At 38.2% G+C, this 18,155-nt stretch overlaps 2 protein-coding genes across 12 annotated transcripts in view; one reads left to right on the top strand and one right to left on the bottom strand.

The window, feature by feature from the left end:
• The window catches only part of GREB1L (GREB1 like retinoic acid receptor coactivator), a 223,999-nt gene extending 212,922 nt beyond the window's left edge, over positions 1-11,077 (top strand). For 8 of the 9 annotated variants that reach the window (XM_025038617.1, XM_025038613.1, XM_025038616.1 and 5 more), the window contains 8 exons: positions 266-427; positions 558-765; positions 1,971-2,136; positions 3,039-3,266; positions 4,217-4,358; positions 5,166-5,366; positions 7,153-7,291; positions 8,360-11,077. In XM_025038617.1, coding sequence (XP_024894385.1) covers positions 266-427; positions 558-765; positions 1,971-2,136; positions 3,039-3,266; positions 4,217-4,358; positions 5,166-5,366; positions 7,153-7,291; positions 8,360-8,523 — 1,410 coding nt within the window. In that variant the 3' untranslated portion in view covers positions 8,524-11,077. The remainder of the gene's footprint in view (positions 1-265; positions 428-557; positions 766-1,970; positions 2,137-3,038; positions 3,267-4,216; positions 4,359-5,165; positions 5,367-7,152; positions 7,292-8,359) is intronic. The other variant, XM_025038615.1, reaches the window with a different exon arrangement.
• Positions 1-18,155, bottom strand: part of ESCO1 (establishment of sister chromatid cohesion N-acetyltransferase 1) — an 82,420-nt gene that overhangs the window by 13,141 nt on the left and 51,124 nt on the right. The window contains exons 12-13 of one of the 3 annotated variants that reach the window (XM_006920037.3): positions 15,259-15,359; positions 14,187-14,698 (exon numbers count right to left, since the gene is read on the bottom strand). In XM_006920037.3, coding sequence (XP_006920099.2) covers positions 14,643-14,698; positions 15,259-15,359 — 157 coding nt within the window. In that variant the 3' untranslated portion in view covers positions 14,187-14,642. Of the gene's footprint in view, positions 1-14,186; positions 15,360-18,155 lie in introns of those variants that run through there. The other 2 variants (XM_025038619.1, XM_015595781.2) reach the window with 2 other exon arrangements.

Below are 18,155 nucleotides of genomic sequence, written 5' to 3'. Positions count from 1 at the left end.
TGCACAGGGCGGTGCTCAGCCACAGGTACTTCACCCACGGAGAGGCTATGTGGGGGGCAGGATGCTTGGTGCTCACGTCAGTGGCAGCTACTAAAAGATGAAGTGTTTGCCTTTCCGACCCTTTCCGTGTTGCACACACAGCCAGGTCTGGTGGCATGTATGAGTTCAGGTTAGTTTTCCTCTCTTAGTAACAACCTTAACAAGTGGCCTGGAAGTTTGCAAACCATGAGCTTATGTCCCCTCCCTCTTCTCTTCGCAAATGTAGATGTCTGACTCCACCCTTCATGCATTCACGTTCTCTTCCTCTGTACTGGGCGAAGAGGTGCAGCTCTATTTCATCATTCCCAAATCCAAGGAGAGTCATTTTGTCTTCAGCAAGCAAGGCAAACACCTGGAGAGCATGCGGCTGCCCCTGGTTTCAGACAAGGTGGGTAACAGTGGTGGGACACTAGGACTGACTGGCCTCAGATACTACATCAGGTTCTCTGAGCTTCTTAAATCCAAGAGTTTTAATTTCCTTTTTTGGTCTCTGGTTTTTGTTTTTTCTTTTCTTTCAGCAGAATTTGAATGTGGTCAAGAGCCCTATTTTCACTCCTTCCAGTGGTCGCCATGAGCATGGACTCCTAAACCTTTTTCACGCGATGGAGGGCATCAGCCACCTACATCTTCTGGTGGTCAAAGAATATGAGATGCCGCTGTACCGCAAGTACTGGCCCAACCACATCATGCTGGTGCTTCCTGGCATGTTCAATAATGCAGGCGTGGGTAAGGGGCCCCCCCTGGGATAGGGAAAAGGGGTGAAAGATAAACTGAGCTCCGTTCCCGAGGCATGAAACTTCCAAAGGTTCCCCTGCCTCTCTGCAAAGTGCCCTGCCCTCCTGACCAAAGGAGTTTTGACTCTTAAGTTTTTACTTTTTCTTATCTGTGGTTTTGCAGGACTTTTTACTTCTGAGGACTAGTAACTAAAGGAGTCCCTGGTATACTGAGCACCCTGGGAAGGGCTCAAAGTATAGGCTGCAGATGTCCCTGGGGTGGGCACACACTGGGAATTGGAAGCATCACGACAGTGGCCCTAAAAGTGCCTGGAAGAAGTCTTTCCTGCTTCCTGCATGGGGTTTAATAGCAATGGGCTGCTTCCTCTCAGAGGAGGGCACATGGTTGTTGAGTGTTATTCTAGAGGTGTGGCAGGTGCTGGAGAAATCTAGAACTCCTTTATTTACCTCAGGCACATGCTAGGCACTATCCCGAGCACCATACAATCCAATTAGACGTTGTTGTCTTCTTACAAGAGTGGAGAAGCTAAGGCACCGGGGAGATAATTTGATCCGTGTCATAGTTATAAAATAGTGAGATCAGGATTCAAACCCAGGCAGCTTGACCCCAGTCCTACTCACTATACCATAGACTCTTGTTTAAAAAAAAGCCAGTCTCGGGAAAGGATGTCATTTTCTAGAATCATCTTCAGAGATGATGTTGCTGCCAATTTCCTAAAGACATCTAAAGCAGGGGATACATGAGTGTAAGTGGCATAGCTACTTACTGTTATCCTAGCTAATCCCTAGTGTGGGAAGGAGTGGCTGCTTCTGAGACTGAGCCTCTTATGTCTTTAAGGAACTAACCAGTAATAAGTGTTTCCTCCATGTGGCCTATTAGGGAAACTGGATTCTTTCAGTATTCCTCCAAGTATAGTTCATGAATCATCTGTATCATCAAAGACATCTCTGGTTTCTGCCCCTCATCAGACCTACTCAAGTGAATCTCGGTGATAGGCTCCAGGAATCTATATTTTAGACTTCCACGGTGATTCTTATCTACACTAAAATTCAGTTGACTGCTCTGAACATTTGGTTGACCCCTGCCTATATGGTCACCATGTGAATAGGCAAGCCTGTGGAGAGAGTGTGAGCTCTCTGCAGGGCTTTGACCAAGCCCGTGCAAAGGATGTGCAGCTATGGTTATGTGCCTTCTAGGTGCTGCCAGGTTTCTCATCAAAGAGTTGTCATATCACAACCTGGAACTGGAGAGGAACCGCCTGGAAGAGCTGGGATTTAAACGTCAGTGTGTCTGGCCTTTCATCGTTGTGATGGATGACTCATGTGTCCTGTGGAACATTCACAGTGTTCAGGAGCAGACCAGGTAGTGGTACTCCCCAGGCAGCTCTAGGGGAGTATGACACAATGCTACTGAAAAGATACCTTCCCTTGGCTGCAGTTATGCATGAAAATAAATAAGAGTGGTACAGCTTCCCAGAGCAAACAGATCATCCATGAGACGACTTTCACTAGCAATTTTTTTTTTTAGTTTAGACATTATGTCATTAAATTCTTGGACCACTTCTGCATCATGGCTTTGGTTACCTAAAAAAGTCTGTTGAGAGTATAGTTAATTTACAAAGTCCACTGGTTCCTGAATCAGGAAACCTTTTTTTACCCCACTCTGCTGTATTATCTGGATGAAAAGGGAAAGTCGTTTCACCTGTCTCAATTCCAATACCTGTAAAATTATGGCTGGGCCAAAATCAGTGGTTTTCCTCCTGTGCAGTGGTGAGTGGGTTCATGAAAACCAAGGAATGCTAACTAAACCTGGAAAAGTCCAATCAAGAAATGGCCCCAAAATGCCGTATCTCTAGGCCCTTCCAACTCAAACATTGTGATTTTTGTTGTCTTTTTTTTTCCCCCCACAATTTGGAGCCAGCAAAGTTCTAATACCATGATTAGAACTGGGAAGTACACTTGTTTGCTTCTAACCTCTGGCTGCCTCTTGGGTAACTCCCTGTTTGTTATTCACTTTGAAAGATGGGTGGCTTTCTTTCTCTGCCTTAAAGAGATAAGCCCCACCCCTAGAAGGGCAGATTCCTTGTTAGCAGTGACAGGCAGCATGAAAACTGGGCTTGATACCCTTCTCCATTCCAGGGAAATATAAAGTAAATGAGCTAATTATGCCTTTTACAGATGTTAATGCTGTAGTGTTGACCCTTCATAAATGACCCTGTCTTCAGTAATATTTATTGACATACAAACTAACTTTACATTTCATAGCCAGACTGTGGAAGCAGGAGTTTCCAGTAAGAATGTGTCCTTGAAAAGTGTCTTACAACACATTGAAGCCACACCAAAAATTGTCCACTATGCGATCCTGGGCATTCAGAAATGGAGCAGCAAGCTGACTTCCCAGAGCCTGAAGACACCATTCTCTAGGTGCCATGTGCATGACTTCATTCTCCTCAACATAGACTTGACTCAGAATGTACAGTATGACTTCAACAGGTAAGTCAGGCCTCCTAGATGCAAGTAATCCTAGCATCTACTCATTGTTTCTGCCCAGCACTAGCCTCTGTAATATTTTTTATTCCTGTTTCTGTCTTTAACTGAAAACTGAGAATGTCTTTATATGGACAAGGAGGAAGTGGGGGGGGGGCGATCACAAGGCCCAAAGTGCCCCTTCATCACCAGCCAAACTGACCCAAACCCTTAACAGGTGTTAAAATACGAAATGCTTAGAAACAATTTTAGTAACTTCATTATTCAACAAAAACTGTAACAGGGACAAAAACTGTTGAATCGATACAAATCAGTGTGTGGACCCATTAACCTATTGAAGGTTAACTCTACATTCGTGTTCAGAAATTAGGAGATAATCACTTTCCCCAAATGTTAGTAAGACCCAGAGATCTGGATCCTATAGAGAAAAGCAGGCAGATAGGAGTGAGCAGGTTAGCCCTGGCCCTGCCTCCTGAATAAATTATGTCCACATTCTGGGAAATCTGAGATGGCCAAGCAAAGAATGTCAGGGACCATAAACTTCCGCTTATGTCAGTCCCCAACCCTGTAGCTACTAGAATATTCTGTAGCTATTTCACTTCTGTGTTTTAAATTTGGCAGATGCTTTATCCTATTTGCAGCCAGGATTTTAAAACTGGGAGCACCTATGCATGCCTGTCCTCCAAGGGTATATAGAGTATGCAGTCCAATTTGGTTTAGGAATGCCTGAGGCCCTGTGAAATGTTTGGGACCAAAGTCACCCCACTCCTACTTCCGTTAACGGCTGTAATGTCCAAATCAGGGGGTTCACAGACCAGTGTTAAGGGGGCCAACTACACAAGAAGGCAAGGTCGATTCTGTTTGAAGCTATCTCTAACATCTGCCACATATTTCTCTGTAATCTGTCATGGTTGAGATGTGACAGGTAGTAAAACCTATCGTTGATTATGATTCAGGTATTTCTGTGAAGATGTTGACTTTAACCTGAGAACGAACAGTAGTGGCCTGCTCATCTGCCGCTTTAATAACTTCAGTCTCATGAAGAAACATGTTCAGATTGGAGGGCAAAGGGATTTTATCATTAAACCAAAGATTATGGTAAGTTTGCAAGCTTGATTCTTTTGTTGAAATTAAGGCAATGATTTCTTATTAATATCTTTGTTATTAGGTACTGGCATTAAGCACTTGATTAGAAAGTGAGGTAAATCAGGGGAGTCAGTCCTTAATGGCAAATTTACAGTCTCATTTCCCTCACTGAAGACTCTACAGCTAAACATAAGGTTTTAAAACTCAACAAAATTACCTTTCCTTACTTAGACTTAAGGCTTAACAACTCCATCAAAGATTCAAATTTAATATTCCATTTTCTTAAACTGGCAGTTAACATTTGTACCTTTATGTAATATTAAAAATAGATAAATCAAGATACTCTTGAGGAAAGTAACACATCAAAACCTGTTAAGGGTGAATTCCATGGGCCTACCCTTTTCTGTTTGAGATTTACTAGTAGCTAATCATTTATAACATGTGGAACTCCCCAGTCAAGCTTAGAAACCTCTGATTTTTCTTTCTAGTTGTGATGGGATAGGATTTATCCCACCACATCCAGCAGCACTTGTTTGTCTTCATAATGTACTTGCTGAATGCAGTAACTTTTAAAGAAGCCTGCTTTCCACTGTCTCCTGCCCTTGCTATGTATAAGTTAGGTGTTAGTTAGATGACTGTACTGTTCCCGTACTAAGTGAAAACAATGTTCATATCCCAAGACAAACAGACACATTTGAGTCTAGCATCTGTGATTGTCATACTGCTATTTGGGGGGTATTGTTAGGATGCAATGCATTATTTCCTTGCCCATTTTATCCAGTGACACATTTCCCTTGATCATCTCGGTTCTGATTTCAGGTGTCAGAGAACTTAGCACCTATCTTGCCCCTTCAGTATGTCTGTGCTCCTGACAGTGAACACACACTACTGGCAGCCCCTGCGCAGTTTCTCCTGGAGAAGTTTCTTCAGCACGGTTCATACAAACTCTTCCCCAAAGCTATCCGTAACTTCAAGAATCCTGTGTTGGCCATTGACTGCTACCTTAACATTGGACCAGAGGTAAAGGGGGAGTGGGCTAGTACTGTGCTTTACCCAGTTCCATTGATTTCTTTCCCATTTTAGCTCCTATTTGAAAGCCTAAGTGATTGGGGGGTGGGGGGAAGCCTGTGACATTTATGTAAAGGCTCACGCAATATGTGATGGCAGTTGTCTCTCTCCATACCTATTTCACCTATCCACAATAAGCCAGTGAAGAGGTGAAACACTCTCAAAGGTTAGTGGTCAGCTCTGTTGAGCACCCTACCTCAGTTGGGCAGAAGCAGTTGCTTGCTTCTTGTATCAGATGATATCATGTATCAGATGATATTTTATTCATGTGATGTTTCTCCACAAGACTGAGTTCTTCAGAGGTACACCATGCCTTAGCCCGTTTTAGGTATGGAACAGGAGCTAAGTGATTGCTGAACAATTTAAGGTATCACAGGAGACTTTTATAGTTGCCGCTTCCACTTCTGGACTTCTTTCTTTTACATCATTATTATTCATTCTTTCTCTTCTATCTCAAGTTCTCCATCAGTTTTTTAAACATTTGCCACTTACACCTTTAGGCTTCTGACCACTGGTGGCCTTCAGGACTTTAAGGGCTTCTGCCACTAAGCTGTCCCTTAGAATTATTACTGTTGTTTTTCAATAATTTATTCTTTTCTAGTCAATAACATATCCTCCTTATAAAGAATTTAAAATAAAAGGTATTAATTGGAAAATAAAATCATTTGTAATGAGAACAACATTTTAGTGTACATTTCCTTCTAGGCTTTTTTCTTCCAGGTATTGACAAGGAGTCTCCTAAGACTGAAATCCAACTGTATTCAATTTAGGAAACTGATTTTTAAAATTTAACAATGTAAACATTTTACATTCTCATTAAAAGATTTCAGTAATCTACGCTGTGGGTCAGATGTGAATGTAGAATTTTAGAGGTAGAAGGAACCTTACCAACCATCAGAAGTACTAATGCTTTTCATGGTACTTGTAAGTTACATGTCCAGCCCAGGTCTCCCAGTTCCTCCACCCCAGGATCTGGGGCTTTAGGTGTTGGACAACAAAATCTCAGTGCCACTACAACAAAAAGCAGCTAACACTTAATGGTAGTGTTTACATTAATTCACAAAACAGTCCTACGAAACAGGTACTACGATCATCTCTACATACAAGGAAGCTGAGGTATGGTAAAATGTAGGAAAGAAACTGCTTAGTGTCACACAGCTGCTAAGTAGAGGAACCAGTATTCAAACCCAAACAGTCTAGCCCACACTTTAAGCCATTCCATCATTCTCAAGGTCTCCCAACTATCTTATTCACTCCTCTGTAATCTTTGTGAAGTTATCTCTGTACATGAAAGCTATAGAGTTGCAAGTTTAAATTCATGCAGTTGAAGCTTCTATCTAATTGAAATTTAAGTATATCTACATGAAAAGCTGATTTAAACATTTCTCAATAAACATTTAATCTTTTGTAAGTATGCCTTTTTTGTGGAAGGCAGTTTTTTAATTTTTATTTTACAGACTCTTAGATGGAGGGGCTTATTTTTCTTACTACTAATTCTTTCATAACCATCCTTTATTATGAGAAACAAGAGAATGTCTAAATAGGTTAAAACATGGCACACTAAATAGAAGAGACGCAAAGCTTAAACAACCCATTTAAATTTCAATAAAAAATCTATCTCCTTTATCTTACCCTGAAATAGACAGCTAAAAAGGAAGATACTGACTCATTCAGCTCAAGTACAGACATTTTGCTTGCTTTTGAAATGCCCATGCTATTTTATGCTTGATGATTCCAGGTGGCCATATGCTACATCAGCTCCAGACCTCACTCCAGCAATGTCAACTGTGAAGGGGTGTTTTTCAGTGGACTCCTCTTGTACCTCTGTGACTCTTTTGTAGGTGCTGATCTTCTTAAGAAATTTAAGTTTCTAAAAGGTAAACCAAATTTAGTATTTTGCTTATGAATATTATTGGTTCCCACTGGACAAAATAAAAGGTGAAAGATGTATTTTTGAAAAGAACTTTAACAATCATTTTTACCAGTAAATTGAATACCTTGCTTTTAAACGATTCTAAAAGGTAAACCAAATTTAGTATTTTGCTTATGAATATTATTGGTTCCCACTGGACAAAATAAAAGGTGAAAGATGTATTTTTGAAAAGAACTTTAACAATCATTTTTACCAGTATATTGAATACCTTGCTTTTAAACCAGGGCCACTGGCTTTCTTAATTGGGGTGGGGGGGTGGGGGGGGAATCAAGTCATTGATACACTAAATGTAGGTGAATAGCCAAAAAGTGCTTCTCATATAACCTAATTTTAATAAAAATCAGGTTAATGAATTATGACAGGTATGTACTATATACAAAGAATTAATTTGCCTAAGAACAAACTGCAAAGTAGGCATCACGAATAATCCTGACAATATTACCTCTGGGGTCAGTGGAAAAAGTAAAGATCAGAATGTTGTGTACACCATGCTATCATTTTTTTATGAGAACAGGTAAAATGATGTGTATACACACACACACATCTGGAGCAGTCAGGTGGGGCTGCCTTGCAGGGGACATTTGGCAGTATCTGGAGACATTTTAGGTCGTCACACTGCAGCTGCTGGCATATAGTGAGTAGAAGCTGAGGATACTGTTAAATAAGCATCCTACAAAAACAGAACAGTACCCACACCATAGAATAACCCAGTCCTGTAGTACTGAGGTTGAGAACCCCTGCTTTAGAGGGACACATGGAAAACACTGTAGCATGTGTTTTAACACTGGTTACCACAGGGGAAGGGAGGGTATGGTCAGGAAATTTTTCACTTTACACTCTCAAAATTTTGAATTTGTAATACAACGTATTCAAAATAAAATAAAAATGAACAATTCTGATAGGTTATGCTTCTCAGATATGTTTGCTAAGGGGCTATAATCAGAGAGGTGGTAAGGTTCTTTATTATTTCAATCCCTGAGCCTAAAATGCACTTCTGCCTTTTTTTCTGAAGGTGCTACCCTGTGTGTCATCTGCCAAGACAGAAGTTCCTTACGCCAAACAATTGTCCGCTTAGAACTTGAAGATGAGTGGCAGTTCCGCCTCCGGGATGAGTTTCAAACTGCCAACAGTAGTGATGACAAACCCCTTTACTTTCTTACTGGACGTCATGTATGAGCTTTTGAAGAGACCAAAAACAGCAAAGGGATGCCTAGGTGGGGTGGGGCAGAAACAATTATTTGGGATATTTTTTCCTTTAAAGTACAATCACTGTGGAGCAAAGTGCAACATATTTGTTCTCCAAAGAACGCCCCAAATCTGACGTAGGTCTTTGGGGCCATTACTCTCCTTCAGTTCCAATTTCAGGACCTTACATTCAGGTTCACTCCACCTTAGGCAGTTATGCAATTACTTAAGACACGGTCTGCCCACGGAGCGAGGATATACTTTGGAGAACGAACATGGAGTTTGCATTGTTTTTTCTACTACACTACATTAGGGGGAAAGCTGAGTCTCAGCATTAGCTAGCTTGAAAGTGTTACATGAGACTCACGCCGTTGGTGTAGAATTAATTGAAGATTAACGTTTGAGGCCTGAACCTCAGTTTCTCTTCAGATCTGTACTTTGGTACAGTACTACTCAGGGGTCTGAAATAATAGAATGTAGAAGATATTTGTATTTAAAAAAAAAAGTAGGTTTGTCATTCTCTGTGCAGTGTTAGTTTAAGATTTATAATCTTATGTGTATTGAAACTTTTGGCAAAATTTCCACAGGAGTTAAAAGTTTACTATTTAAACTGAACAAACAAATCAGTAAATGCAGAGCAGGCACTGTGCATCTCGCAGCTTCTCCTTGTTTAAATTCCTTTGCTTTTTCTATTCTTTAAAAATGGTTCCAGTCTCTAAGCACACCATGTCTATGAAAATATGGAACAGTGATTAATCTTGTATAGGAGAACCTGATTCAGTTGTTAAGCCAGTTAAGAAGCTTTCAGCAGTCACCTCATTCCCATCCTGTTTGTTTGGTATTAAGCAGTTGGCACTGGCAAAGTTAAATGTCAGGCTAAGGTTCTGTGTGGAATGGAACTACTTTGTTTTCCTTCTGGGACTCAAGCAAAGTTTCCTTTAAAAGGTACACTGAATGAATATTTTAGCTGCCTTATACTGAACACAACACAGAAATTGCTGAAATGGGAAAGGAGCCATAGAAAGAGACAGAACCGTTTTTACTTAATCCTACCAGTGATTCTTTTTTAAGGAGCAAGAAGATTCTGTTAAAAGTCTCAGACTCATTAAAGTCAGCAGGGGGTGTTTGTATCAACAGTAGGAGGCATAAGTTTCTATAAATTTCTCATCATAGAAAATGATCTAGAACAAACAGTCTATTGGAAGTCTACTCTTAAATTACTCTAGTTCTCATCACACAATCTTGACATTTTTCTTATTAGCCCAGATGTACCACTTTATCCCCACTTAAAATGGCCATTGTTACTTGAATCAGTGTCTTATTTGTGGCCTGAAACTACTGAGACGAGGCCAACTAAGCCTGCATTTACTTAGAACAAATAGTGTTAATTGACCAGTTTTATTAGCTTGTGATAAGTTTACAGCTAGTGAAAATGTGGAATGTACTAATCTAAAAATGGTTTGCAGATCTCTCGTTTTTAATATAGCTACTTATGATGCTTTAAACATACTTTGAACAATTCCTTTAAACCCCGCTTTTAATTACCTTCAAAGAGGATCTGCTGTATATATGTTTTAAAATACTCCTCAATTTTAGTACAGCAAAAATTTTGGCAAAGAGGTACGTTTTGAAGCAAGTTGATTTAGATATGAATGTATTTCAATTGTTCCTGTTTGGTTGAAAGGGCCTAATGCAGATAGTACCAGGAAACCCACAGTTTGTGCAATATTCCAATATTTACTACATAAGGCAAATAAAATACTTGAAATAATTCTAACAGTTGTACCTGGGGCAGATGGCCTCTCAGGATTTCTTCTGGCTTTATGGCTTCATTGTCTGAAGAACATTTTTTAAAGTAGTTACTTTAGATGCAGATATTCCATACTAGTTAAGGCTGCACTCCTCTGAAAAATCAATTATAATCACTTAAATACTATTTAACCCTGTGGAAGAGAAACACCAGAATAAAGCCAAAAGACCATCACCCCAATGATGGACAATTCAAATTGACCTGCCTATTCTTTTCAATGCCTATCTTTCTAAGGTTTGGATCTTTTAAAATCACCTTAACAGTATAATTTTTTAAAGAATGTTAGGTCCTTCTCCTTTAAGGATAAAATTGCACAAGCACAGGATACCATGATTTATTAATAGTTACTTTGGTGTGTGTTCAGTTTCAAGCCTTGCCATCCCTTAGAACACTGATTGTGTTCTCTAGGCCTCCATAATTAACCTATAGACCTGTTGAACCTTGCCATGTATGAAGTTCACACAGGTTAATACTGAATGTAAACTAAAATTAGAATGAGAATTGTATTTTTTTTTTCTGGCTGTAATTTATGCAATTACTTTTTTGTGATTTTTAGAAAAGGAGGCACCTGCGTTACTTTATACTGTAAAATTTTCTTAAACAAAATTTGGTGAATTTCACTAGTCTACCTCACATTTTGTTTATGATTCTAAATTGTCTTAAGTTGTATCTACAGTGTGTTATTATCTTTCCATTTAATTTGGTGAATATATTAAAATTCTCTCACACCCAAAAGTTTAGTCTTCTTTAAACTAATTTTTGGTATGCTCATAAATGGAATGAGCTCCCTCTATAACATCCAAGAAAAGCTGGAAGTCTACATATCACAGGTTGGATGGCTCTAAGATTCTATCTTGGCATAACAATCCATGAAAGTGATAAATATTTGAATGAAAATTATGTAGCCTATACAAAGACATACACACATATAAAGTATCTACACACCACGCCCATTTGCAGAGTTCTACATAACTGTAGACCAAAGATCTAGAAATGATTATTAAAGAGATGTTGGCAATATTATAGTACATATATCCCTAATCATTTATTTTATAGATGGCAACTGTAGTCACCTTGGCGTCCTTTTCAGAGGCAGAACTTTGGATTGCTAGAACTGTGTGGTATGACATAAGGTGTTAATCTCGAATTTATTTCTAAATTCTACCTAAATTTACAACTTTTGAGAATAACTTATTCCAGAAAAATGCCTTTCAGTTCTATTATGAAAAGTGCTAAAATAATAGACTTTGATATAGAACCACGAAAACACTCTTCTAGGCCAAAGGCCCCTGTTACCTCACAAGGGGCAATACATATTTGTAAGTTTGATGACAGATTCAGGGGCAAGTAGAAATTGCCACTGTTCCCCCACATATTCCAGAGCAGCTGCCTTGGAAACACTAAAAGCTGTGAAACTGCTGTTACCTTTGTATGCAACTACCTAGAGATGGAACAACATCCAGGGAACAAGCATTCCTCAAAACTCTTTAGTCATGGAAACTGACCCTTAAGCTTCCTCTGGGTCTAAGAGAATATTGCTGTAACACTAAAACCGTGGCTTCATTGAAAAAACCACTAAAGATAATTCCAGAAAGGGCCTCTGAGGCCAAGGAAAAAGCCATTCACATGACAAATTCCTTGTGTTCTTAACTGTCAAGCACTGAGCTAAGGAAAGCATCTACTTCAGTGACTATGACAACAGATGAATTGTAAGTTATAATAAAGAAAAAGCAACAACAATAAGTTGTTTTCTGACTTCTTAGTTCTGTAAACAGTCCAGTGCATTTTATTTTTACTAGATGGGTAGAGGGGTTGCTGTAAGACAGTCTTCCCTTTAACTGCCAGAAGGCTCAAGAGCCATGAGAATAGGTAGGATATGTACTAGTAGTCATTACCCTGGAAATTAACTCAGAAATCTTAACCCCTGGTGAGTTATGAGTAGGCAGGAATATGGCTGTGTTCCTATCCAAATGCCCTAGCTTGGAAGCTATGCAAAGTCATTAAGAACAGCTGAAATATCGCTGGATGTCTATTATACTTACTGTGCTTATGAGAGTCATGCTTTTAATAAATAAATCAAGTTCACTATTCTATATTATGAACTGGTAAAATATTTTTACAATTCTTCCAAAATAAAATCATTGTCCATGCAGACAAGGGAATAACCCATAAAATCTCATGGTTCCTGCCTATACTTATGATTTCTATAATGTCTATACACTAGACATTTTTATAATGAACCAACAACTATTCAAGGGCAGCTGACAAAAATTTATAGGCACCTTTAGATAACCAGCAATTAGAATCAACGTCTTTTAAAGGTTGGCTGCAGCCATTAGTACATACTCACTGTGTCTACTACCGCCTCCACCGCTCTGTAGAAACCACTCTTTTTCTAACGTCACTCTTCAGCCTTTAATTGTGGTGTGTTGGTCATTCTTTGATTCTTGAAACTTCCCTTGGGTTCTATGACTCTTCTGGGTCTCTTCCCTTTGCCTTCTCAGGTATTCTGAGATTCAAATGATGTTGGTCCTCACAACTTCCTCCTACCCTCTCATTTTATAAATCTCACAGTGGTGAGCTCTTCTAAACCTTCAAACTCACTCATATATTTCCTTAATTCAAACTTCTCCTAAACTCTAGATTAATATATCCAATTATATATCAAATAAGTAACTCCACTTGGAGAATCTCCAACCACCTTAAAATCTTTACCAAAATTGAGCTCATCTATCTCTATCTAATCCAATATAAATCTCCGGTGTTCCCTTCTCAATCTGCCTACTCAATTACCCAAATCAAAATTTCTAATTACCCTAGATTCTTTGCCATGGTTCTTCTCTGGTCAGTTATCAACTAGCATCAATTATTCCATTATATCTTCTCACAGTCTGTCCATCTCCTCATCTTCATCCATACATCATAGCTTCAGTTCAGTGTTTCAACATTTTTCACATAGGATACTATAATAGTCTCTTAATGATCCTCTCAGTTCCAGATTCCTTACTTGTAAACTTTTATCTCATTGGGCTGTCATGATGATAAAATAATGCACCACACATACAGGCTGTGACACATAGCAAAAACTCAAATGTTAGATATTAATACTATTCTTAGAGAACTACCTAGATTGTAAGTTATTTGAGGGGCTGTATCTTCAATATAAATGTGAAAATAATTGTAACATTTAAACCAACCAACTGATATAAACTCTCTATACCTAGTCCCCCTAAAACTACCAAGTTTGTCTCCCCAAAGCAGCATACTATGGCTTATATGGAAATTGGACCTGTATTATGAAATTAAGTTACTAGAGCATCTATACTATATACAAAAATTTTATCCTATTTAAAAACAATTATGGTTCCTGGCAGGCAAACAATGAGATCTCAAGCCCAAAGAGAAAGAGACCGTCAAAAGTCAGACTACTATGATGAGTTGAGAAAAATATTTATACTGCCTTATCATTATACCCCTAACAAAAAGTATACAGCCTTATACCACTCTATAAATTTAAAAAGCACACATCTATAGGGGGATAAAATGTACCCCCGTCAACCTTAAAGTCCTAAATTTTAGCCATTTTTAATGGAGTATTATAATTTCAGCTGATAAAAATAACCTATGTTAAATCATAGTGGTGCTTCATTCTTGGGCTGTGGCTCTTTATATTCTCATGCCAGGATTTTGCCTTTTATTAGAGATAAAGTTCAGGAGTTGCTGACATACCAATCCTTGGCAAATTGGTGAAAATACCTTTTAAGAAGCCAATGTTTTAAATCATTTTTCAAGGTATTAAACTTAAGAAACTCCCTGAAAAAGCACAAATGACAACACACCATTCTCACATTTATCACTTAGAAAAAGCTATCGAGTATTTTATTATTTTATTCTACATTATATACAAGTCATAAAAGGCCACAGCAGTTTTTCAACATATAAACCCTTTAAAAGTAGAGGGCACTATGAAGGATCGACAAGTATCAAAATGAAGTCCAGAAATGAGGGCATATACTCAGTGCAGTATTTCTGAGGAATAACAAAGCAGATACCAAGTCACCAATATTTAGCTTAAAACTATTCCACAGGTTTTTATAAACCTCTTTGAAATATGTTAATAGCCTAAGTGTGCCCAGTTACCATTTATTTTAAGAAGTGAAACCAGAAAAAAATAATAAATTTTAGAGGGTACCTTTCTAATTCTAGTCACTTATGGGTCTCCAAGAAGGAAAGCTTCAATTATTTACCACCTTCCACTTCTTCTTGCCATCAAGAATAAGAAAGAAATGAAAGGAGAAGCTCAATATTCCAAATTCCTCCTGCTTATTTGGAGCTTTGCTTTTCTGGTGGAAGTTCCTTCAAAGAATATTTCAGGACCTTAATTAGCTTTGAATTCCTAAACATCCTCCTTGAATAATAACTCAAAAACACTGTTTTCGACTCTGTGAAAATACAGTCTTTAAAACTATAACTGGTATCAGCAGATCAATATAAAAAAAATACAGTACCAAACTACACTGGTATATTTCCATATTAAGAACTTCAAAATATACTTATCACTGAGACCATAGTCCTTGCATTAGTTTTCAGTCCACTATGAACAATTATCTGCTGCATGTAAACATGTCTAAATAACTATAGATAAAATACATTAATCATAAATTTCTGTAAAAGATAATAAAATATCTTCTTTAAAAAACAAAACAATAATAAGCTATTACTGCATTGTTTCCAATTTTATGAAAATGGAACAACCTATGGTTGTTGCCAGTCCTGAGTTCATTGTAACAAAAATGGCCCTAGTTCCTGGCTAAGTCAGCAACCAATCCACTCTTCAGTAGATGTCTTCTAGTACTGTAAGGATTTGCTTTAGGTGCTATTTTGTCCATTAATAAAATTATATACCAGAAACTGACCAGTGCCACAGTACTGTGTTGCAAACAGTTTTCCATCAGGAGTGGGATCTGAGAAAGCAATTTCTTCTTTACTCAAATATGAGCCATATATAAAGTTACTCCTATTAAAAAAAGGGAGAGGGTGGAAGGATAAAAAAAAATTAATATTTTTAATCATTAAAATTAGAAAAACCTGTCATATACAATTTGACCTTCTTAGACTTTTTAGGTAACATTATAGTCTAAAAATTACTGAAAATAATTGTTCATTTAAAATAATTATTTGAGGTAAAATTTATAAGCAATATTGGTTTTAAAAACATTCACTCAATACCTTTTCATGATAGCTATACTCAACAACTCTGAGTAGAAGGAACTTTCTCAACCTAATAAAGAGCAGCAAGGAACATAAAAGTGAATGGTAAAAGACTGAAAACTGTTCCCCAGAGATCAGGAACAAGGTAAGGCTGGCTATCTCTATATGCACCTCTACTATTCAATTATGTACTACAGACTCTAGCCAGGGCAATTAGACAAGGGAAATAAATAAAAAGCAACCAGACTGGAAAGGAGGAAGTAAACAATCTCTTTCTGGAGATGACATGATCTTATATATACAAAAATCCTAAGAATTCACGCACACACACACACACACAAACACTATTAGATCTAATTAAAAATGAGTTACATGAGGCTACAGGATACAACATCAATATTGAAAAAATTGATTCTAGCGCTGGGGGTCAAGCTGCAGTGCCAGAACACACATTTGTGCCTAAATGGGGCAGTCTGCTCTTTGTAAGAGGCCCTTCTAACTGCAAGCAACACCGGCACCTCACTGTAGGAAGCACGTTTTGCTGGGGTGGGGGGCAGGGACAGGGGGTGACGACTCCGCTATTAAAGCCAAGGTTGAAATGCCCTAGACTGATCTTGTAGGCTCAGCTGTTCAGTGCTCTGCACATTCCTTGTACCTGCCCTTTAAGTAATAACTGGCTTGGTGATCAGTGAGACTTGGAGCTTCAGTTAACCGCAGCTTGGATGGTCTCTAAAGGGGAGAAACAGGCCATGGCCTTGATCAGTTTAAGGGCATGGTGTACTTAACAGTCTTAGGTCTTGAGGTTCATGAACTATTCTGGCTATGGTGTAGCTGCGAACTTTCTACAAAATATTTAGGGCCAACTGCTTATTTGGACACTGTGTCAAGAGTAGGTCAAATGAATGAGTCCCAATCAGCCTAAATGGCTTACAACAACAGGGTAGTTATGAAGGTGAGTTAGATTTTACTCATTAGAGGGCATAACATAGGCACCTAAGTGCATAACCCTTTGGAATTCAGCTTCTAGGTAATAAACGATCTCACTGGGTTTAGGTGAACTGTGCATCGGTTCTGAGTACAAGGCAACACGTGTTGAAGGGCAAGGATACACAAGTGCAGTATAAACCACTTTGTCACTTAACTGAAGGGAGCCCAAGTTAATATGACTACTAGACAGTTCAGGGTGTGAACTCCAGTATTGTACCCCTTGTTTTAAGGATAATAGGACCTCTCTCACGTCGGAGTGTGGCGAGTGACTACCTAGGATCCTTAAAAGAGGGCTGGTCCAGTGATAACCCAGGAAATTGAAGCTACTGGCAACAGAGGGCCCAAGTACCTTATACCGACTGTTCTGTGCCTGTTATGTAAACAGGATTCAGTAGAACTAACTTAGATGCTTACCTAGCATTTGATGAGATATTTACTTTGTGAAATAATGCAAGTGACTGTAAATCACATACTATTTAAGTGCAGTAGGGTACAACCATGTGTAATCTCTTTACACATGCATCTAGTCTTTTGCCTTTAGTTATTGCATTGAAATATAAAGAACAGTGTACAAGACATGCAGACTGACAGGCAAATTGGCTTATATAATGAGAAATTAGAACTACAGCATCTGGAATGGTCAAATAATTTAGGTAAAATGGTTTAATGGTGTAATTAAAGTAATCAAATAAGGGTTCAAATGTATTTTTTCAATATATCAAAGTCATGTTCAGGCAAAGTGTTGTTTTAAAAAAACTATTAGCTTAGTCCACAGATGTAAGTTATCAAAAGTTACCCAAGGTAATTTTGATGTTGAATGAAGCTTTTAAACAAAATCATTTTAAATGTACTTCTCAAAGCAAATTACACAATTAGAGCCCCCATACTTGTAAACTGAACATTCTGACACAAATGCACAAAATAAAGCTGGCAACATTGAAAAAAGTTAATACTATTTCTATATACTTGCAATGAATAATCCAAAAATTAAATTTTAAAAATATATCCACTTACAATAACATCAAAAAAATAAATACTTAGGCTTAAACTTAACAAAATAAGTGCAAGACCTGTAAAATGAAAATAATAAAACACTGTTAAAAGTAAAGGAGACTTAAATAGAAAGATATCCCATGTTTATGAATCAGAAGACTTAATATTGTTAAAATGGCATTACTTCCCAAATTGGTCTACGGCTGGCTTCTTTGCAAGTCACTGAACAGTCAAAAAAAAACTTGAAAAAGAACTAAGTTGGAGAACTCACACTTCCTTATGTCACAACACACTATAAAGCCACAGTATTCAAGACAGTGTGCTACTGGTGTAAGAAAAGACCAATGGACTAGAACTGAGAGTCCAAATATAAATAGAACTGAGAGTCAAATTTGTTCTACGGCTGGCTTCTTTGCAAGTCACTGAACAGTCAAAAAAAAACTTGAAAAAGAACTAAGTTGGAGAACTCACACTTCCTTATGTCACAACACACTATAAAGCCACAGTATTCAAGACAGTGTGCTACTGGTGTAAGAAAAGACCAATGGACTAGAACTGAGAGTCCAAATATAAATAGAACTGAGAGTCAAATTTGTGGTCAATGATTTTGACAGGTGCGAAG

The sequence above is a fragment of the Pteropus alecto genome, unplaced genomic scaffold (assembly GCF_000325575.1).
Source record: "Pteropus alecto unplaced genomic scaffold, ASM32557v1 scaffold146, whole genome shotgun sequence".
Classification (NCBI taxonomy): domain Eukaryota; kingdom Metazoa; phylum Chordata; class Mammalia; order Chiroptera; family Pteropodidae; genus Pteropus; species Pteropus alecto.
Note: the sequence above shows the minus strand (reverse complement) of the source record. Positions and strands in the feature narration are given on the sequence as shown.